We start from the raw sequence: 22,404 nt of genomic DNA on the forward strand, positions 1-22,404 counted from the left end.
CAGGGTTCCTGAGGACAAACAGGTCTGAAGCCCTAGAAAAGGAGAAAGGGGTCTGGGGCTCTCAAGGAGAAAAAGACAATTTCTTTTCTACATTGCTTTGTCTTAGTCAATATAACAATGTTATCTTGCTAGAGGACATGTTTCTCCTTAACAAAAACCTTCTGACTAATCCTGTCATCTTAAAATGTATATTATGGAGTGGGTCTAGTAAAATCTATTGTTCATTCTAATCCTGTTAATTTAAGATGTATGTGGTGGGAGTGGGTCTGAAAAAAGTATATAAGGCCTTGATAAGACTAGCTAGTGGGGCATACCCCATCCCCCTTCTGATGTCTGTGTCAGAAGCTTCCTCTGCCCCTTTTCTTACTTTAATAAAACTCTGCTACACAAAAGCTCTTGAGTGATCAACCCTGGTCCCAAAGCTAAATCTTCAGCGATCACAAATCCGACACTGTTCACAGTAAGCTATCAGTGATACCACTGATCATATTTATAAACATGATGTTATTAATTCAGTGAATATGTCTCTACTCCCACCATAAAGGTCACCAGATAAAGAAAAAAAAAGTCTAATCACATAAAGGAATATAAAACTATTTATTGACCACTGTTCACCAGTATTTACAATAAAGTAAACAATATACAGTTGAATAACAGATTCTGATTACTACAAAGTTATTGTTTTTCTTGGCTTCTGCTGAACTAGTAACCCAAAATACTGAGAAAATTGAGCCTTCATGTAAGGAATGGATTGGAGTCAAGTCTGAAAAAACATGTAGGTCAAGCGTAGATTAGAAAAGTTTGTTCACTCATTTATTCCTGTAGATCGTAAACTGCCAATATTTAAAAACTATCTGATTAGGTTTCCATGAACAAATCTGAGACATCCCATGTATCACAACCTTTCCTAAATACAGCACAGAGACTTCAATTTCTTGTAAAACAATGGTTCACCAGAAGGAATCATCAAGTGTCCATTTAATTAAGTTTTGCTTTGCTATATTAAAACATACCAGAATTTTTCTACTTTTTTCATTTGATTGGGAAGGTGGTTGATAGTGATAAAAATTTTCCTTCCAGGGTTTCTGCATATAAAACTGCATTTATATGCAGATTCTGATAGGGATGCTTTAAAAAATTACCCAATTTAAATTCCTTAATGTGTCTAACTACAAAATTATTTAATTTGAAAGGTTAAGACTTAAATTTTTAATCTAAGTTGAAGTTATTTCTTATATTGCTCAAAATGATGTAATTCCAGAACATGTGCTTATCCATGGTTATGAAAGGCTGTGATTTAAATATATTTACCAAAACAAAAACCACAACAAAAAAATTAACTTCCAAACCATTTACATATGTCTTTTATGTATACATATAAAAAACTTAGAATGGTCCTCAGGCATATATGAGTTAAATGCAAATTCTAAATTCTGATTGAGTAATGACTATGGAGATTTCCTCCAACATTTAGAAAAACTGTTCTCTAATGCTGAGGAAATAATATACCATGGTATCAAATTATTTCCTACTGAAGGAGGCAACTACAGAAAGCTTTTATTTGTTCAAAGTAACCAGTGCTACAGATGGAAAAAAAAACAAAAAACCCTATGTAACTTTCCCAATATTACTTCAAAACAAACAAATCAAACCTGATTTTCATTAGAATGTAGTTATTTCTTCACACTAATAAATCAAAAAACCAAGACCCATGTTTTATATATATATATAAATATATATAAAAGGCAATGCAAACAATTATTGAGCCTCATCTTCTGGACAAGAATGCCAAGTTAGTCTCTCTTCATAAAAAGCAATTACAATTTGAGGACACTTCATATTTGCCTCTTTTGCCAGTACCAAGTCTGCCTCATCGGAATCTTTCCTGTCATGAGAGAAAAAAGTATTCAGTTAAAAAGCCTAAACATTTTTTTGTCAACTGATAACCATGCATTTAAAAAATTATAATTCAATCAAAACATGTTTAAGTGCTTCAAGAGGGTTATGTGGTTACTTGTGGCTGTGTTCCAATAAAATTGCATTTTGCAAGACAGGTCACAGTTTGCCAATCACTGCTTTAGCTAAGTAACGCGAATCATTCTTTCAACAGATAACTACTTTCCACCTAGAGCTTCCCTGGTGGCTCAGTGCCAAGAATCTGCTTGCCAATGCAGGAGACAAAGGTCTAATCCCTGGGTCAGGAAGATCTCCTGGAGAAGGAAGCGGCAACCCACTCTAGTATTCTTGCTTGGAAAACCATGGATAGAGGAGCCTGGTGGGCAATAGTCCTTGGGGTTGCAAAGAGTCAGCCACGACTTAGTGACTAAAACCAACTTGCTACCTAATGATGGTGAACTTTTATAAAGCCTAGATAGACAGGTTTTTTAAAAAATTCACAAGTTTTTTTGTTTTTTTTTTTTAATAAAAAACATATCTATTCTTACTTTAAAATATAATAGCAATTCACACTCACCATTTCATGAGGAACATTAATTCTCCACTGCTGTCTGTGGCTCCAATTATTCGTTCTGGATCAAGACCTCTGGCAAAACCTCTCGGTTTATCAGCCTGTTCAGAAGAAGTTAAATGATTATATAAATGTTTCCACACATTTCATCATAGAGCAAACTAATATTAACTTCCAATTTGTCTTCAAGACATACAGCCTTCTGATAGTGAAACAAATGACTAGATCAAGAGTACTAAACACCTTTTAATTTCCATTAAACTTATAAGCAGAAAAAATAAATTTGGATGTCTATAAAAATATTCTGAATCATAAATCAAGAAAACAGAATTTTTTTCAAAGACACCACAAGGCAGGAAAAACCCCAAATCTCTTATTTTTAATTAATGATTATAAACTCTTGAAAGTAGTATTTCAAATTACTTCTAGGAATCAGTCTAAATTACATATTTTTAAAAGCACAAACTATAAATAGCAAAATCGTAAAAAGTTTAAAAAAATTGACAGTAATCAGTGCTGTAATCAATCTGAATGATAACAAACCTTATAAAAATAAACCCGTGGCTCTCAAAAGTGTGGTCTGAGGGACCCCCAGGGATGCTGGAAACCTTCTGGACTATTTATCTTCATGATCTCCTTTTTTCATGTATCTGTGACTCTACATAATCTTCACATACTTCTACCAAGCAACATATCACAGCAAACTGAATACTGAACTAAAGTCTTATTAAGACAAACACTGACAAAATTTGCAAAAATGTAAAATGTCAGGCCTTGTTATTCTTAACTGAAAATACGGTATTTTATAAATTTGTACTTTAATTTCAAATGCAGTTAGTACTGAAAGTTACAATCCATATAAACAAGTTTTTTGGGATCCTTGAGAATTTTCTAGAGTGTAACAAATCCTTTTCCCCCCCATGAGACTTTTACATCATTACCTCAAGCTCTGGAGCCAGACTGCCTAGGTTATAATGATGTGCCTAACCTCTGTGGCTTTGGGCAAGTTAACTTGTGATTCAGGTTCATTTTCCATAAAATACATACTATTAATACTATCTGTTTCATAGACATTTCGAAGTATCTGAAACACAAATTTAGTTATTCAGAACACTGCCTGGCACATTACATGGGCACAATACAGGATAACCATTGTTCCCTGGTGGCTCAGTGGTAAAGAATTCACTGGCAAATGCAGGAGATGGGGGTCTGATTCCTGGGTCAGGAAGATCCCCTGGAGAAGTAAATGGCAACCCACTTCAGTATTCTTCCATGGGAAATCCCATGGACAGAAAAGTCTGGCAGGCTACACAGTCCATGGGGTTCCAAAAGAGTACCATAGGACTTAGCAACTAAACAACTGTTATTAAATGGTGCTCCTGTGGAGCATGTGGTAGACTTTCAATTTACTTATAACTGATTCTTAACATTGCCACCTTTTTGCTTTGGTTGCTAAAGCATTCAGAACCAAATCTATAGCCCACATCTGTTTTCCTTCTATAAAAACAAAGATAATACACCTACGATCTTGACAGAGTTGCCATTAAGTTATTGGAGTACCTGTAAAGTACTTTTTTAAAGTTGAGGGTAGAAGCAAGGATGTAATTTGCCCAAAGCCACAGAGAAATCAATAAAGCAAAGGTTGGTTCAAAATACACACGCAGTGAATGAACCAGTTTTCTCAATTCATGCCAATAAAAAACTATTATGCAAGATTATATACTTCAAAATCAAAGCATTTTGGGGGAATACTAAGAATCATATGCCAAAGTTTTGGTCACTACCACTCACTAATGATTTATAATCAGAATGTGCGATGTAGACTGTTTTCACTGTATTGTAAGTGATTTTCGATGATCTAACTTGGTATTGTTTTTATTTAACACAGCTGGTTTAGATCAGAGGAAATTATCTCATCTGGCGCCAAATCCATCACTGTACCCGAAATAACAGTAGCACAATGATTTAAAGAAATTTAAGTGCTTACTGGACATTTACACAATGTAGGGTTAAATCATGCCTCTCCTTTCATCCTAAATATTATGTATTTAAAGAGCCTTTTTAATGATATTTTTGAAGTACTAGTGTCTTAAAAAGTATTTTAAAAAATCAAGCCATCCTTTTACAAAGAAGCCAGTCTGCTGGCCAATGTTTTATACTTACAGCATCTCTTTTCTTCTTTGATTTGCTATCATCAGATTCACTGTCAGACAAAGATTTTCTTTTTGTTCCATCTTTTTCTTTACCAGCTTTTTGAGAATTAAGAAATGCTTCAATTAACTCTGGACAATCTAAATTTTCTTCAGGTTCCCAAGTATTGTCTGCACTGTGTTGTTTAAAAGAAAAAAAAAGTTCTTGGTTAATAACCACTATCCAGATCAATTTAATAATACCTGACAAAAAGCCATCTGTACTGCAGATACTTCCCCCACATGAAGAATCTGTACTTCATTTTGTGTCTACTTCCATAGTCCGTGCTAAGTGGGTAATGTGTTGTATTACCTCCTAGGTAACTGAACCTGACTAGCAGAATAAATGCAGCTAATATTTTTCCAAGTTACACAGACAACTCACTTTGGAATTTCTCACTTTCTTTCAGAAAAGTGAATTCTGGATCCCACCCCAAATTACTTTATCAGATAGTGCCCAGGGTTAAGGCCTCCAATACTGTGTTTTAAAAAACGTAGTTCAGAAGCATTCTCAAACATGAGACAGTACAGCAGAAATTGAAAATACTGTCTCGTGTTTGAGAATGCTTCTGAACTACGTTTTTTAAAACACAGTATTGGAGGCCTTAACCCTGGGCACTACCTGATAAAGTAATTTGGGGTGGGATCCAGAATTCACTTTTCTGAAAGAAAGTGAGAAAGAGTTGGACTGTGAAGAAGGCTGAGCGCCGAAGAATTGATGCTTTTGAACTGTGGTGTTGGAGAAGACTCTTGAGAGTCCCTTGGACTGCAAGGAGATCCAACCAGTCCATTCTGAAGGAGATCAGCCCTGGGATTTCTTTGGAAGGAATGATGCTGAAGCTGAAACTGCAGTACTTTGGCCACCTCATGTGAAGAGTTGACTCAATGGAAAAGACTCTAATGCTGGGAGGGATTGGGGGCAAGAGGAGAAGGGGATGACAGAGGATGAGATGGCTGGATGGCATCACTGACTCGATGGACGTGAGTCTGAGTGAACTCCAGGAGTTGGTGATGGACAGGGAGGCCTGGCGTGCTGCGATTCATGGGGTCGCAAAGAGTCGGACACGACTGAGCGACTGATCTGATCTGATCTGATTTCAATTCTACTCAAAGTGGGAAATGAAGAAAGAATGTTTTTTACATTTTTAATTGGTTGGGAAAAAAACTTCAAAATAAAAATCATGTTTTGGAACCCATAAGCAAAAGAATTATTAGAACACTGTTTACTATATTGCCTATTGTTGCTTTTGTACTATAGTCACAAAGCAGCTGGGACAGAAAGCCAAAGCCCCAAAAGCTCAGATTATCTTCTAGTATGGGCTCTTTAGGGAAAAAGCTTGCCAATCCCTAATATAAGGCCAAGATGACCATTTTCATGTTTTTCAGAAGGGCTGGAAAGAAAATGAGTATCAATTACCAAATGTGAAAGATCAGCCTACAACATTTGTGACAAGATTGCCAACTTTGTGTGCTTTGATTCAAAAAACTTTTACAGAACTACACACAATGAAATGAATTATTTTAGAGATGCTAGGAAAGATGCTTTAAACCTCTGGTTACAACAAGGTCTGTTGATGTCCTGAGACTCTAAAATTGGCAGACTTAAGAGTAGAGGAGGACAAAAGAGCTAAAGTGGAGCCTCCATTCTGTAGTGTTATTTCAATCAAATATTACCTAATACATTATACAGGAGATAGCAGGTCCTTAGTCACACTAGTGGCCTCAACCATGGAGAGAAAGAGGGAGGAGTTAATTTTCCAATGTTTTGATGGGTAAGATACAAACAGCTTTTAATGTCTCATAGGATAAAATAAACAAAACCCACAAAACTGTCTGCCATATGAAGGTAATCACTTCTTTAGCAAATTGGTTAAGTCTTACTTAAAATACTGCAGACTTGGTTCTAATTGTAAGAAATTTTTTTCTAGTGCCTAAATCACAAACTTACATATATATATTTAAGCTCAACTAAGGGTACTGCAAAAATAAAACAGAGAAACATAAATCTTCCACTCAAATCATAATTCCCAAATTGCTGTGGAGGTGATTTTAAATGTGAATGGTAAAAGCAGCAGTAGATAAGAGAACCATCATACTCCCCATCTCAACCAAGCTCAGAAAACTGTTGTCCACCTCCACCTTTCCATTTTCAATAGTCACTGCTCAGTCTTGTTGTTTTTGTGGTGTAAGATTAGAATTCAAGTAAACTGTACATGATAAAGTTTGAATATAATTTTTGCATGTAAGTTATTCACAAAACAGTAACATTATAAAGACTGGTTTTGATAGCAATTAGTAACAGGGAATATGAAGAACCAGGTTGCTTAAAAAATACCCAGGCTCTACTTAGAGATTAGGAGAACAGTAAGCCTAGGGTAGGATCGGAATTATGATGAGCACTTCTGTTTAAGACCCACTAGTATATCTTATATAGCGTCAATATTTTTTAATGTCCACTGTAGGGAAACAATATAATTAATTAGCACAGTATCCAACTACATTAAAAAAAGCAACCTGTACTCTATATATTTATATAAATTTGACTCTCCAAGGTAATCAACTAGTCTCAAATCTACTTGTTTACAATTGTAGGCTAAAGACTTGACTCTTTAAACAAGGTACCCTGGATTAAAGATGCCTTTAAATTCAAAGAAACCTATGAGAAAATGGATAAAAAGATTTTAGGCTAAAAATAAACATTAAACACTACTTAAGTACAGTTAAACATATAATAAAAGCACTGAGATTTCTTACTCTGTAAATCCCTTCCACTTCAGGAAATACTCCACTTTCCCGTTCACTACACGGCGGTCCAGCACTTTTTCTACTACAAATTCTTCAGGTTCTGCCTCTTCAACTTTTTTACTCTTTCCATTTTGCTTCTTTCCCATTTTTTGCTAAAACGAGAGAGAGAGAGATTTAAGAGATGTCTTTTTCTTGTTTGATTTTTGAGTACATTTTAAAGCCTAAAATTGCTGATATTATCATTACATTTAACACCTAAACTTTCACTTTTATATCCCAAGGCAAACACTTTCTGAAAAAGTTAACAGATAATCCGCAAAATCAAGGAATGGTTGATTCTGTGGGTTTAGCTCAAACCTATCCCCCTCTACCCTTCACTAAAATAACTTAATCAAAGACATTTCTCTTGAAAATTGTTTTATCTTTTCCTAGTTTTATTTCTACATAATCTACAAGACCAAGCATAGTAGTTTTCACTCATTGTAACTATAGGACAGCAAAAAACGACTATTAGAAACTACTAGAGACTAATACAAAGGAGAATAACAGCGACAGGTCTTATTAGGTGAACCATACACCCATTAAAAATACAGCTACCAAACTCTAAGTAAGAACCCCCCTTTTCAATTCAAACACCAACGTTAAAATCTGAACAAAAAAGAGAAAAGATAGCTGCAGAACGAAAATGTGGTTCAGAACCCTGATATCAATTGCAGGGTCAACCAAGGAGACCATAAGTAGGTTTAAGAAGGACAAAATCGTTTCCCCACAATTTCGGTAAATATTACTGACCACTTGGAACAAATCTATAACACTGTTACTTCAAGAGGCCAAAATGCTAGATCACTTTAATTCTCTAATGAGAAAAAAAATCCTTTTCTTCTTGGTTTCTCAAGAGAAAGACTCTAAACTGGTCAATGAAATTCACTTAAAACAAGGTTTTAAGTGTGTGTGTAACACTATTTGAGAGCGGCAGGACACCAATATCCCAATCTACTTTCCAGTAACTCAAAATGGAGACTAAGGGGGGAAACCCCACATTATGCTCCTCTTGGAATCATTTCACCTTAAAACAGGTGTTATTTAAGAAAAATCCTAATTGTCCAATTACTAAAGTCATCCCGCACATTGCATGAAAGCAGGGAAAATTAACACCAATGCCTCAAGATTACAAAGGACATTAAAAAATACGTTATCATTTAGAAGTGTATACACACACTTCGAAATAAATATCCTATGAAAGAAATAAAAATTCTGTGAAATTTAAATAATGCAGCAAGCATCTGATTTTGTTGGATATCATTCTCCATGTTAGGGCATACAACTTTCATTTGTCAAGATACTTGGATATTGTACTTAGTCCAATAACTTTCTGCCTCTGTACAGTACAAAAAAGGTAGTGGTAGTGGGAAGAAAGAAGAAAAATTAACATAGACATAAAGCTTACTAGATACTGATCTTAAATGAAAAAACTATGTCCACGAAAGCTAAGAGGCTAACGGAGTAAAGAGACAAAAATAAACACAGAAAATTAAAAGATAAAAAAATTTAGCAGAGGAAACAAAATATTTACTACTATAGCACTCATAAGCTGGTTTCAAACGTTTATCTTTTTCAACAGAAAATCCACTCACTTTCCCACTTAAAGCACACATTACCTCACAACACTAACAAAATTATTTTAAAATGAAAGGTAGATACTGAAGACTATCAAACTGTAAGCAGGAGCAATTTAACTTTAACAGAAGCCATCTACTTCTGTATCTATATATCCAGCCCCACAGTCTCAGGGACAGGTAGCTCCTTTCCCATCCAATACTTTAGATACTGGTGATTGTAAAGCCAATTTAATTACCTACATTTTAGTTTACTGATTATGAAATTTGAAAGAGAGTTCATTCCTGAGAAGTGTTCGAAGATGCTTTGGGCTTTCCCCATGGATGACTGGGAATAAATAATGCCACCAGACAGGCTTTATATTTCATATTTAAACATTTCTCAGGATGTTTGACTTCAAAGTGCAATCTAATGATGAAACAAACAAAAAAACCCACCAACTTGTCCTTTTGTTGTGAAACCCAAGGGGAGAATTCACAAACCAAAATGAAATGTTTTGCTCATTTAGATGTTAAAACACTAACCTTCATATACTTGCAATTATTAACACAATGTATTAGAATTACATATTGTGGGAACCATAACTTTGAATTTTGTGGTTTTTATGTGACTATTTCACAGAGCTTATGTTAAAATTTGTAACTTAACATGGCTGAATACACATATGTCAACATATCTATAGAACTTTTAATGAAACCTAAGAATGCAAACTGTGGGTTTAAGAAACTGCTGGAGAGAAAAAAAATTGCTCAGATCTAGTCTTCTCTCTTTTCTGGACATGTGTGATGTTTTTCATGCTGAGTATTTTAAAAAACTGCACCGCAATGATTTAAAGTCCCTCTGTAGTTCAGAATAAGCACGTTTGAAATATGACAGTGACCAAAACAATTCGAAAGACACAACGACTTTTGTCTCAATCTAAGTGTACAAGATATCTATTCTTTAAACAGGGCAATACTGAAAATACCTGCTTTCTCTAGAATTCAGTATAGAGTAACTTAGAGAACAGTATACCAATCAACAAGGCTTTATTGCTTTGTCTGTCTATGCTTGTAACCGTACTCCATGTCACATAAATTTGTGTATCTTTCTTCCAAGACAAAAATACTTGGTAAAATTCACATTGTGGTACCCTCCCCAAATTAGGTTTCTTTAAATGAATCAAAACACCATGAAGTCAAGTGAATATAATAATTTCCTTTTTTGCTAACTTCCCATAACAGTTGTGGGGGAGAGGGGACTTGGAAATATATATGGGTGTAATTTCCCAACCACAGAGATGCAGTTATAATTTTGGGAGGAAAAAAGTTTGAATTAGATCCTTAAATATTTTAGGTTTTCATTAACTTACCAATGTAGTTTTATTGGAGGCCATCTTTTATTGCAGACTTGAAGAGCTATTACTAGAAAAATGCATGACAGTTAAGAAGTTTGTAAGACATAAAAAGATACCTACATACAAGTTTTTGTTTGGATTCCAACCCCCACCTAGGTAAGCTCATGTCATCAAACATATATACAAGTCCATAGAGAAGCAGTTTTAAGATTCTGCGTAAACTAGTGATACGTGCCTGAGAGTATTATAAGTGCTGTAACTTATCTATACAATCTTACTGAGAACCTAGTATCCGCGAAAGCTTTACAGGGTAAAAATTTGACCAATTTTTTTTTTCCTCCAATCCAAATCCCATTTAAACCATAGTCAGCATTTTTAAAAACCGGCAAAATAACTTGGTTCAAAATCAGACAAGTGCCCAATCGATTACAATAATTAGTGTGAATTTTTCCTCTAGACATTAACAATCTGAAGAGTCGTCTATGTAATTTAATTCTAACTTGGGTTTCTTCTTAGAGACCTTTCCAATCACTAGTTGAAAAACTAAAACATACCGAGATGCTCCAGTTACATTTCGTGCCACTTCTGAAAACAAATCAGCTATTTCTGCACTTTCATCCGCTCCCCTTAAACCCCTACCCCACCCGGCTTAAAGAGGCCTTAGCGCCCGGCCCCTAACCCCGCCAAAGGAGAGCGCGGGCCTCGTGGTCAGCGCATCCGAGGGGAGAAACAAAAGGCCGCGGCGCGGGGGCTCAAGGGCACTGCGCCACGGGGCCCGAGCCTCTCCCCACCCGCGGCGGCCACGTAACGGAGCGCCCGCCGCAGTCTGCGGACACTCGGCTGCGCGGATGCGGGAGAATGCACCGCCCTCCCTGGAGGCCCAAGTCGCCGACCAAGCACGGGACGGGAAGGAAGGCCCCCTCAACCTCGTCCGGGATGGGGGAGGGGAGGGGAAAATGCGCTTTGTCTAGAAATAAGGCGGTTGCCGCCACAGCTTTCAACCTTGTGAAGAGTCTCATCCCCTAAACCAACTACAGACGCCGGCCCGGAGCCAGGCCCGCCACGGGGTCTCTGTTCTCTTCTCCTTTCCTTCCCGCCAGGTCCTGACTCGGGGTCCGGCGAGGAAGGATAGGAAGCGGGGAAATGGGGGTCTCTGGGGCTTATGTGGCATCTTAAGCAACACCACCGAGTGAAAGCTAGAGAAAAAAAAAGACACCGACTTCACCGCCTCTGAGCTGCTCCGGGTCCCGGGTCTGCGACGTCTCCGGCCCTGCGCGCCTCAAGCTCCAGTCACATCCGAGGGGGAGGGGGGCTGGGGAGCAGCGCTGCGCGCGGGGCCGCCACTGGGGGGAGGGGAAGGTGGCACCGCCCACGCCAGGCAGCCGCGAGGGGCGGGGTGGGCGCGCGCCCCGGGGGGGGTGGGGCCGCGCGCCGCGCAGTGCCCGCCGGGAGCCCGAGCCCGGGCCCGAGGGAGGGGGGAAAGGAGGGGGGCGGTGACGGCGGCTCTTAAAGAGTTCGTGGCATGGCGTCTGGTGGTACCCCGAGGGGAGGGCGAGCAGGGGGCTGAGGGCTTCGACCTAAGTGTACTCGGCGGGGGTGTTTCCTGCTTTGCTGCCGCCTTAGCGACTGGCGCCAAAACAGGACTCCGCCCACTTCCTCGCCCCTGGGGTTGGGTGCCTCCAAAAGCTGGGGGTGGGTGGGAGGAATCGGGAACTAATAACGAGCACCACTTTCGACTACCTGAAATGTGGACCCCAAAAACATTGGCCAGGGTTAGGGTGGTGGATCGTTAAGTGTAATTCGTTGACTAGAAGTCGCTTCGGGTATTTCCGGAAGGGGCCAGTCGGTTCTCCGCGCAGACGGGGTAGGATAGGAGAAGGTGGGGGAGGGAAAACACAGTGGAAGAGGCTACAAAGATTTTTTTAAAACTGGGGGCCGGGGAAAAGCTATCGAAGCGTTGCTGTAAGGACCACCTCCTGGGTTGAGGGGGCTGGACCTTTGGGTTGAGGATTAAGCTCCTCCCAACAGCGTTAATTTCAAACTGCGCGACCGTTTCTCACCTGCCCTGCGGGGGCAGGCCCCAATTCCGAGAGACAGAAATACGCAGGACTCGAGCCTTCCGCAATTTACAGAGCCCTTTTACGCAACTGACGTCCAGCACCAGTGCTGGCCTTAAAAGGGGAGGGGCACGTACTTGGCGCTAGGAGGTCGTAGAGCGTTCCCGCCATTGGCGGCGGTTAGGACGTTTACGCAACGGCCTGACGTAGGGGAAGACGCGTTAGTCGGGGGGAAGGTTCTAGAAAAGCGGCGGCAGCGGCTCTAGCGGCAGTAGCAGCAGCGCCGGGTCTGGAGTGGAGGTGCTCCAGCGGTGTTGTTTCTCGAGCAGCGGCAGTTCTCACTACAGCGCCAGGACGAGTCCGGTTCGTGTTCGTCCGCGGAGATCTCTCTCATCTCGCTCGGCTGCGGGAAATCGGGCTGAAGCGACTGAGTCCGCGATGGAGGTAACGGGTTTGAAATCAATGAGTTGTTGGAAAGGGCATGGCGAGGCCGTTGGCGCCTTATTGGAAGTCGGCCATCCGCCTCCGTGGGAGAGCGGCAGCGAAATTGGGCCACTTCATGAGCGGTTGGTCTCAGGGTATTTTTGGAGAGGGGTCGTTAGCAGAGGCCTAATTGTACAGCACCTTCCCCACCCTCAGCCTCACGGCGCCATTTCCCTTTGCTGTGGGTGGGGGATGGGGAGCTTCCACATGGCGGACGCAGCCCCTCTTTACTGAAAGTGGGGCGCGGAGGCAGGAATTCCTACATCGTTTTTAAGGAAGGGTGGTTTGGGGGTCTCGGCGTCCCCGCGTTGGAGCGTTTTGGCGGGTTTTGGGTCCTAGCGAACCGGGCTGCGGAGCTTCCCCTCCCCCCTCCCGGGAACCGGATTTGGCGGCCGCCATTTTCATTTCTCTCCTTCCTCGCAGCGATTTCTTTTTAACTCTCTAAATTTGACTAGCTTGACTTTTTCAGTAAGGACTAGAAGTGGGTAACTATTTATTTCTCTTTTCGGACTGTTTTCATGCTATTTCGAGGTGGATTCCGAGTGTTTACGGAGCTTGGCGCTTTAAAGTCCTGCGCACCTCATTAGAGGCTCGCTCCCTTCCCCTCGATGAAATGGCGCCATTGCGTTCAGGAGCCGCACCGAAGGGCGGGGGGAGGGGCGGCGTTCTCCTGGGCGGTTTCGCTCGGCCTAGGAGGTGAAACCCTCTAGGGTGTTGGGCCCGGTTTCACGCGAGCCATGGTATAAAGACCTCACGTTTTGTTTTTCAGTCCTTGTTTGAGTAACAGTTTTACCTGCGTTTCCGGTGATTGAAAAGGCAGTTGAATCGTAGGAAAATAAGATGAAAATTTTAGAGAAGATTATCGTTTTTGCGGGAGGCCGTGGGGAAGGTGGTCTTTGGGGGTGGGCGGTGTTCAGTACAGAATCCTTTATTTTCCTGACGGATTCTTTTTTAATCGTATAATTTGTTTGTATTTTAAGTAGTATTTTTATCGGGGAATTTAGTCTTTACTGGGTAAAACTACGGGTGTTTTTTTAGTGATAAACTTGAAATTATGAGTTTAGTTGTACTCTAATTAAAACATGGCTCGGTCCCTCAATGCGTGTTCTGCTGTATACAAAACTTTTATTAGGCTGAGCCACTATGTTTTTGAACTTTGTCACTTGCTTTTCTCGTTTATGTTTGCAATCATGGTTGATGATTACATTGATAAGCATAAGGTCTCAAGCGAAGGGGGTCTGCCTGGGTATTTTCATTGACCCTAAGCACGCTTATAAAATAACTTTGTTTGTAATCGATAGTGGACAGCGGGTAAGTTTGGAAAATGAGGTAAGTAATGAGTTTTTGCCTTTTGTTAGTGATTTGTAATGTTGTAGATGTATTTTAGTCTCTCTATTTGGGTTTTAAAAGGCCAGTTAACTGACAAGTATTTGGAATAAATAAAATATGCTTGAGTGTACAAATACCAGTATGCCAAGTTACCGTTTTAATAGATCTTTTAAGTGTTTCATAAGCTACTTTGAGAATTTATTTGTCTTTTCAAAAATGTCAGAATCTTAAAAGTAGCTATACAGGCAAAGAAATCTCTGAATTATCACTGTTTTCTGAACTGTTGGGATAATATCATGCATGGAGAGAAACTTCATGGAACTATGGGTTGAGTGTTGTAGTTCTATTTAATAAATTTAACTACATGCACTTGGTGGCTAATTTTCTGTGTTTCTATGTTATTTAACCTAGTCAACTGAAAACCAAATACAGTGGTCCAGGCTTCCTTAACTGATAGCGCAAAATACAGAGCTATTAATGTAGCTTATATGCGTGCTGGTTTGTAAGGATTGAGATTTCACCTCAGGCTCTCTCTTCACGTGCAAGTTGTTTTATGCTGTGTAATTTGCCAGAAGACCACTGAGTTCTACATGGTGAAGTGTAAATCGTAGTAGTGATATTTTGTAACTAGAGGGGATAGTCACAGTGGTCATTTAAATATTTTTATGGTTTTTGAAAAAAGTGATTACAGTGTCTTTTACTGTATTTGTCTTTTGGTTCAGTAATAGTTGATTGTGCCGTCAACAAAACCAGCTATATTAAAGTATGTGCTTTAGACACCGTTAATCATAAAAGTCATTTTACCTTGGTCAGAAAACATAAATTTTGAGGCTATTTTGCCACATATATTGAACATTTAAGATTTTCTCTGGAGAGTTGGTATATGAGAAAGAAAGTCAATACTAAGTTTTCCAGGGTTTTGAAAATTGAGTTACATTATAGTCACCACCAGAGGGAGCAATGACGGGAAACTCATTTTTTAAATGCTAAATCCAGAAATAAATGGGAACTGTGGGTTATAAAGCAAAAGTTGTTATATTTTAAGAATTTGTATTTGAATATGTAAAAGTGAACTTCTCTGTTCTGAGTTATAGGATCGAATGCAGATGTTGATAAGACTCTTAACTTTACAGTCACCAGGGAATAGATTTGCTCTTCTTTCTTCAGAAAGATTTTTTTTAAAACTAAGTGATGCTATATTTGTTTAAACTCATTTAATGTCAAGTAAATTTATATCAAGCATAATGGTTTTGAAACGTGTAGTTTGGTTGAGGCATTTTTTTTTTTTTTGGTGTAACACAACTAATATGCAGTTTAACATATGGTTTAAATTTGATGTAAGTTTTTTTTTTCCCCCCAGAAAACTTTAGAAACTGTTCCTTTGGAGAGGAAAAAGGTACTCTGCCAGCAGGTCACCTCATATTTAAGAATTTTATTTCCAGCATACAAAAAGAAAATGTAAATAAAAATTGAAATGCTGTTTTCCTTTGCAGAGAGAAAAGGAACAATTCCGTAAACTCTTTATTGGTGGCTTGAGCTTTGAAACTACAGAAGAAAGTTTGAGGAACTACTACGAGCAATGGGGAAAACTTACAGATTGTGTGGTACGTTAATTGTGGAAGTGCTTAGGGGTACTAATCTTTCAACTGTTCGATTTCTCTGAAAGATGTTAAGTGACTTAGAGAAACTCACTTAAATTTATGTTGATTATTTTTAAATGCTGTAAGTAATAACATGGTAACATCACTGCTTTGTATTTCAAGGTAATGAGGGATCCTGCAAGCAAAAGATCAAGAGGATTTGGTTTTGTGACTTTTTCTTCCATGGCTGAAGTTGATGCTGCCATGGCTGCAAGACCTCATTCAATTGATGGGAGAGTGGTTGAGCCAAAACGTGCTGTTGCAAGAGAGGTGAGCAAATAGGCAACTTGTTTGTTCAGTAAACAATTTGGGCCTAAATTCTGTTTCACAGTTAGTGGCTTTTCAAAGAACAAAGTTCTTTATCATAAAGGTGCCTTACTTAGTATTTGGCCATAAGATAGAAGCCATGCTTATTACCCAGATAGTGTGCTCTTACTCCTGTTTGTGGTTTCTTCTGTCAGGATGACTTTTTTCCTCTTATTTCAGGAATCTGGAAAGCCGGGGGCTCATGTAACTGTGAAGAAGCTGTTTGTTGGTGGAATTAAGGAAGATACTGAGGAACATCATCTTAGAGATTACTTTGAGGAATATGGAAAAATTGATACCATTGAGATTATTACTGACAGGCAGTCTGGAAAGAAAAGAGGCTTTGGATTTGTTACTTTTGATGACCATGATCCTGTGGATAAGATTGTGTGTAAGTGTTTATAAGTGCTAGGATTGTAGTTCTTGAACATTTTGGGTATATTGACACCTACAACTTTGTTAAAAAGTGAGCTTGAAACTTAGCTATTACAGGATGCTGACTTAATGGACTCTGAACTTTTCATTCCAGTGCAAAAATACCATACTATCAATGGTCATAATGCAGAAGTAAGAAAGGCTTTGTCTAGACAAGAAATGCAGGAAGTCCAAAGTTCTAGAAGTGGAAGAGGAGGTAACTTTTAATTCCATATTTTTCTTAGGATTTATTTGTATAAATGTTCATTACTAACCAGGGTGTTTATTGTAGGCAACTTTGGTTTTGGAGATTCTCGTGGTGGCGGTGGAAATTTTGGACCAGGACCAGGAAGTAACTTTAGAGGAGGATCTGGTAAGTCCACCTTCTAAGCTTAGGAGGGTGAATGTGCTTGATTGAAAAACAGTTTTGATTGGAATCTAGGAAGTCCAACCTACTTTGTTATCTGTAAGACTTAAAGTGAGATCTGTCCTAATGGGATATTCTAATTTGGTTGGCAAGAGGTAACATTTAAAATCAGATTTGTATACCTCTAATCATGGACAGATAATGGCAGAGATTGTTTCATGGTCTTCACTTTCTGGAAGAGTTAAAAGGACATTGTAGCCATTTTAAATTTAGGAGACATTTTATGAATAGTGAGGTTTGAAGAGATCTAAAAGTTTCTTTGTTTTAGGCTTTATGTATGGGTTAATCTCAGTTAACTATGTAGTAAGTAGAAAAACTGCCACTGTCCATTGTTAACTGCTTTTTAAAAGTGGACAACCTGGAGGAAGTAGAAGCTAAAAAATTGAGTGACATAAACCAGAATGAAATAATCCTCCTTTTCTTCCGCCCTTAACAGATGGATATGGAAGTGGCCGTGGATTTGGGGATGGCTATAATGGGTATGGAGGAGGACCTGGAGGTCAGTTTTTTCTACTTTTTGATAATACCTGTCTAAAATCTTAAGCATAAACATGAAATGTCTCTTCTAAATTTTCATCTTAGCTGTTGAAAATTACCAAAAAAATTACTTGGAGGTGGTGTTATACTTTTGCAACATTAATTGGATAGATTTTAAATAAGAATTTAAAAGATGCCCAATTGTTTCTCAAGCAAAAGAATTGGAGATAGTGATATTTTGTATAGTGTTTTCCTTAAAAGTATTAAAAAGTGGTTATTGGCAAGATGAACATAATGACAGGGGAGTGTTTGTAGGAGCACTGTGTTGTCTCATCTCTTACCAAGATGAATCTACCAGGACAATGTCCCAAAAGTCCCCAAGAGAATTTTTCCAGAACATACCTAGTGTGCTGCTTCTGTGTCTAGCTAAGGTTTTAAGCCACTGTTAAGTTTTAGTTCATGTCTTTTATTGAAGTACAGAAAAGATAGGTACTTAATGACAAATGAAGAGGTTTGAAACTGAGCTCAGGATGCCTCATTCTGGTTTTGCACTGATTAGGCATGATTTAAGTTACGCTCCTACATGTCACTATTTCCAGCTTTGCTTTGAAATCCAAATATTGATTTGGTTTTATGAGAAAGATGAGTTTTTACAGTTAACTGCAAGCAATCTGAAACTACCGATTGAAGTTTTAAGTCAGTGTGAGTTTGCTAATTTCTGGTTCTTCCCCCCTCCCCCCATTTCTACTGAAGAAAAAGGTATAGTGGGCATTTTATTTAAGAGAAATGGTAGGTAATTCGCATTAGCCCACACGTCTTGTCTGCCCCAACTTACCCCACAAACTTACACAAATATAATTATTTCAAGATACCGTCAAGGGAATCCATAATATATTTATTTAGTTTTTGGGGGAGACCAGTGGCATTACAGATAATTATAAAGGTTTTACCCAGTTGGTTTGTGGGTAGGCCATCTTCACTGGCAACTGTTCACCAAGGTGGATATTCAGAATCTGCCCTTGAGGCTATTAGAGAAGATGTTATGGAAAGAATCTTGCAAAATTGAGTTTTGGAAAGCTGGAAATGGATATAATAAGACAGTTCAAATGGCGTTGAAAATACTAATTACTTAAAGGCTTATTTTATAATAGGTGGCAATTTTGGAGGTAGCCCTGGTTATGGAGGAGGAAGAGGAGGATATGGTGGTGGAGGACCTGGATATGGCAACCAGGGTGGGGGCTACGGAGGTGGTTATGACAACTATGGAGGAGGTAATAAATTCACCTGCAACCTTTATGTGGGAATTTGGATTGGAATTAATGGATTTAACACGTAAGATTTTTCATTTCATTGTTGTCAATAGTTGTCTTTAAAAATGTAGAACTGTAGATAGGTGTTTTGCATTCTGCTTTGTTTTTGTGGGAAATTTGTCTAAAATACCTAGCATGTATCATCGGTTTAATACTTGATTGTATGAGGTTCATTGTGCAAAAATTTTTTTTACAGGAAATTACGGGAGTGGAAATTACAATGATTTTGGAAATTATAACCAACAACCTTCTAACTATGGTCCAATGAAGAGTGGAAATTTTGGTGGTAGCAGGAACATGGGGGGACCATATGGTGGAGGTAATTAGATTTTTCAGATTAGTGATGAAATGTTACTAACTTTTCATGACTTGAAGATGACAATTGTTCATTATTTATGTTTGGGTAACGCGTCCCACCAAATACAAAGTGTTGCGGAGATTAAAGTTGTGGGAAAATAAGAATGCAACATCACTTTGGGAAATTGTAGAGGTTGGGGTATCTAGTAGTGTAAAATAAATGAACTACATGTTTTCAGTGGGATTTTTCCTTTTGGCTGACTAAGAAAAAGCCAAATTTGCTGAGAGCACTTTGCAAGTGGTATAAATTTTGTATGACTTGTATCTTTGAAAGCTAGCTTAGTAAATCTGAATTTTTAGTTCAAATTGTTACTGTTGAGATAGATTTCTTACATTTTCTTAGGCTGGTTATACTTTAAAATCTCTTAACTTGTATGATTATGGGAAAGAGCCCTCTAAAAGAATAGCGGTGATAATCTATGAATCTGGATAATTTGTCTCTTGAGTAAAGAGGTTAACTAGAAACAAGTTAATGGTCTGTGATCTGCTTGTTTTAAAGACTGGTTATAAAATAATTTGGGAAATTAAGTGTGTTTTCTCTTATTCCATTAACTTTAGGAAACTATGGTCCAGGAGGCAGTGGAGGAAGTGGGGGTTATGGAGGGAGAAGCAGATACTGAGCTTCTTCCTATTTGCCATGGGTAAGTAGCTTTTAAGTTTTACATTGTTAATGTCTTGGGAGACCTAGCTGCCAGGAGTTAAAAGCTTTTTAGGATCATGTTATCTTTCCTTAAAATCTGGTTAGATGGATAATTTCATAACCTATTTTTTTTTTACTCTTTACTTCTGTTGAAACAGGCTTCACTGTATAAATAGGAGAGGATGAGAGCCCAGAGGTAACAGAACAGCTTCAGGTTATCGAAATAACAATGTTAAGGAAAATCTTATCTCAGTCATGCATAAATATGCAGTGATATGGCAGAAGACACCAGAGCAGATGCAGAGAGCCATTTTGTGAATGGATTGGATTATTTAATAACATTACCTTACTGTGGAGGAAGGATTGTAAAAAAAAATGCCTTTGAGACAGTTTCTTAGCTTTTTAATTGTTGTTTCTTTCTAGTGGTCTTTGTAAGAGTGTAGAAGCATTCCTTCTTTGATAATGTTAAATTTGTAAGTTTCAGGTGACATGTGAAACCTTTTTTAAGATTTTTCTCAAAGTTTTGAAAAGCTATTAGCCAGGATCATGGTGTAATAAGACATAACGTTTTTCCTTTAAAAAAATTTAAGTGCGTGTGTAGAGTTAAGAAGCTGTTGTACATTTATGATTTAATAAAATAATTCTAAAGGAAATTGTGTAATTATAGACTTTTTATTTTAAATAAGTTAAGGAGTGGGTAGTATAATTAAGGTCTATTGCAAAGCTGTTGTTATATTTGTGTAAGATAAATGCTGGTCAGATATAAGTGTGTTGTCTGCAATTCATGAGGATTAAATTATCTAGATAACTTAAGGGATATCTCTGCAAGGAGAAACACCTTTTTAGATCTTTTAGATGCTGCTGCTTCAATGCAAGGAAAGGAAAATAACCCCAGCGAGGTACTCTTCAGGGATACAGGTCTAGTACAAGAGAACTCTTTGACGGCTACTAAGGTCAGCCAGTCTTAAAAAACTGTGCTGTTTCTACAAAGCTTTAACTACAGTAGTTTTTAAGGATGCCAACGAAAGCTGAGGGTGTAGAGCAAAATAGTTCTAAGCTTCAGTTAAACTTCTTTAGGTAAGATCTCATTTACTTTTCCTTTCTTAATTTTCCTCCCCCAAAGATAAACTAATACTCTTCAATGGTCTTTCAGTATAGTTGGTTCTTATGTAGTATAACATAGCTATAAATTGAGTTTAACAATTTTATAAACTCAAGAGAATAATTTTATAAACCCTGTTTTCCAATCTGTCATTTTACTTATATTATTTTGGTTGTTTTTTTTTTTTCCCCCTTTTTTTCCTTCTTTCCCACCCCCTCCCCCTCTATGAAGATTCAGGTGCTTAACATATCATTTTTTTCCCTGCTGGAATTTTAGCATTGATATGAACCATGGACAAGTATATTCTGCTGCCACAAAGACTGTAAAGTGCTTCATTTCAACAGCTGAGGCAAGCCAAGTGATCATTAATAAAGCTTTTCTTGGTTCCTTCAGTGGTGTTGGTAGTAAAATGGTAGGTAAAAGTTAGGCTGCAAGTTAAATCATGAAATTTCCCATCGTTAACACCCTTCTGTATTCACATTTCTTGGATCAAGCATTTTGAGTGAACTAGGGCTTTTTTTTGTTTGTTTTTAAAATAAAGACTTTTTTTTTTATTTCGATACTGTTCTAGCTTTACATGCATATCAGGATCAGGCTAAGGAAAAGGTAGGGCAAGATGGTTGGATCTACTTTCAGATAATATGTATTTATGAATAAAGTGTCTGCATTATAAATCTGTACATATCCAATTCTAAATACTTGGGTTTAAATGCAGTAATTCTTTCCCAATCCCTACCCTATAGGAGAGAGATAGCTTGGCTGCTGAAATTTCATTTCTTAGATGTCATCAGAGATTGATTGCCTGGCTTTATTGCCTTTTCAGGAATGTGATAATCAGGGCATATTCTACTGTATGCACCTGAGTCTTCTTTGATCCTAAGACCACCACTGAAGTTATTTAGGTTCTTTGGACAAACATGATAAACTTCTTCAGATACTTTTTTTTTCCTTTGGCAGGAAGGTGTCTTGCTGCAGGTAACTAATGAAGAAGTGGTCAACCACAGAGTCTTCAAGAAATAAGAAATTCTGTACCATCTGAAAGTAGTTCTTGTTGGTGCCTTCATTTTAAAAAAGCACTCTTTTAAGATTAAAGGGAAATGTTTTCTGATAAAACAGACTTCATTTAGTTACAGGGTCTTAATATAAAACAATTACAAATTGAGTATTGTTTGTAAAAGAGTAAACATCAAGTCAGCTAGAGAGATAAATGTTATCATGTTTTGAATTAGGTTTTGTGAGTAGACAGATTAAAATTCTATTTTAAATATAAAGTTATAAAATAAATACTTTTGTATTCAAATACTTGGTGTAATGTTTACACATAAAATGTGAATCTTGTTCTATGAACATTAAGTTGTCTAAAGGATTGCCATCCCCTAGATTTTTAAAGCAGTTTCACAAAGCAAATGCATATTGCCATTTTCCTTTCAATATTGATAGACAAATGAGAAAAGCATTGTGGACATTACTGGCTGTCCCTAATAAAATGCCATTCTTTATACACTGTA

At 38.0% G+C, this 22,404-nt stretch overlaps 2 protein-coding genes across 10 annotated transcripts; one reads left to right on the forward strand and one right to left on the reverse strand.

Annotated features, from left to right (window-relative positions):
* Nucleotides 1–578: 578 nt before the first annotated feature.
* Nucleotides 579–11,729, reverse strand: CBX3 (chromobox 3). 2 transcript variants are annotated; one of them, XM_070787915.1, is made up of 6 exons: nt 11,575–11,729; nt 10,370–10,421; nt 7,411–7,553; nt 4,631–4,793; nt 2,474–2,568; nt 579–1,885 (listed from the first exon to the last, which is right to left on the reverse strand). In XM_070787915.1, the coding sequence occupies exons 2-6, from the start codon at nt 10,391–10,393 to the stop codon at nt 1,759–1,761; spliced, it is 552 nt and encodes a 183-aa protein (XP_070644016.1). In that variant the 5' UTR covers nt 10,394–10,421; nt 11,575–11,729; the 3' UTR covers nt 579–1,758. The 2 variants fall into 2 exon arrangements, with proteins under 2 accessions (XP_070644016.1, XP_070644017.1); XM_070787916.1 differs by lacking the exon at nt 11,575–11,729 and adding an exon at nt 10,909–10,927.
* Nucleotides 11,730–12,631: 902 nt separating this feature from the next.
* On the forward strand, nt 12,632–22,404 carry HNRNPA2B1 (heterogeneous nuclear ribonucleoprotein A2/B1). 8 transcript variants are annotated; one of them, XR_002180548.2, is made up of 13 exons: nt 12,632–12,855; nt 15,584–15,619; nt 15,717–15,827; nt 15,987–16,133; nt 16,350–16,560; nt 16,699–16,800; nt 16,876–16,956; nt 17,447–17,509; nt 18,639–18,758; nt 18,994–19,116; nt 19,713–19,795; nt 21,173–21,308; nt 21,854–22,404. XR_002180548.2 is itself a non-coding variant. In XM_019958871.2 (12 exons), the coding sequence occupies exons 1-11, from the start codon at nt 12,850–12,852 to the stop codon at nt 19,772–19,774; spliced, it is 1,062 nt and encodes a 353-aa protein (XP_019814430.1). In that variant the 5' UTR covers nt 12,632–12,849; the 3' UTR covers nt 19,775–19,795; nt 21,854–22,404. The 8 variants fall into 8 exon arrangements, 6 of the variants coding, with proteins under 6 accessions (XP_019814430.1, XP_070644014.1, XP_070644015.1 ...); XR_011566268.1 differs by having other exon boundaries at nt 21,173–21,245; XM_019958871.2 differs by lacking the exon at nt 21,173–21,308.

The sequence above is a fragment of the Bos indicus genome, chromosome 4, assembly GCF_029378745.1.
Source record: "Bos indicus isolate NIAB-ARS_2022 breed Sahiwal x Tharparkar chromosome 4, NIAB-ARS_B.indTharparkar_mat_pri_1.0, whole genome shotgun sequence".
NCBI classification, from domain to species: Eukaryota; Metazoa; Chordata; class Mammalia; order Artiodactyla; family Bovidae; genus Bos; species Bos indicus.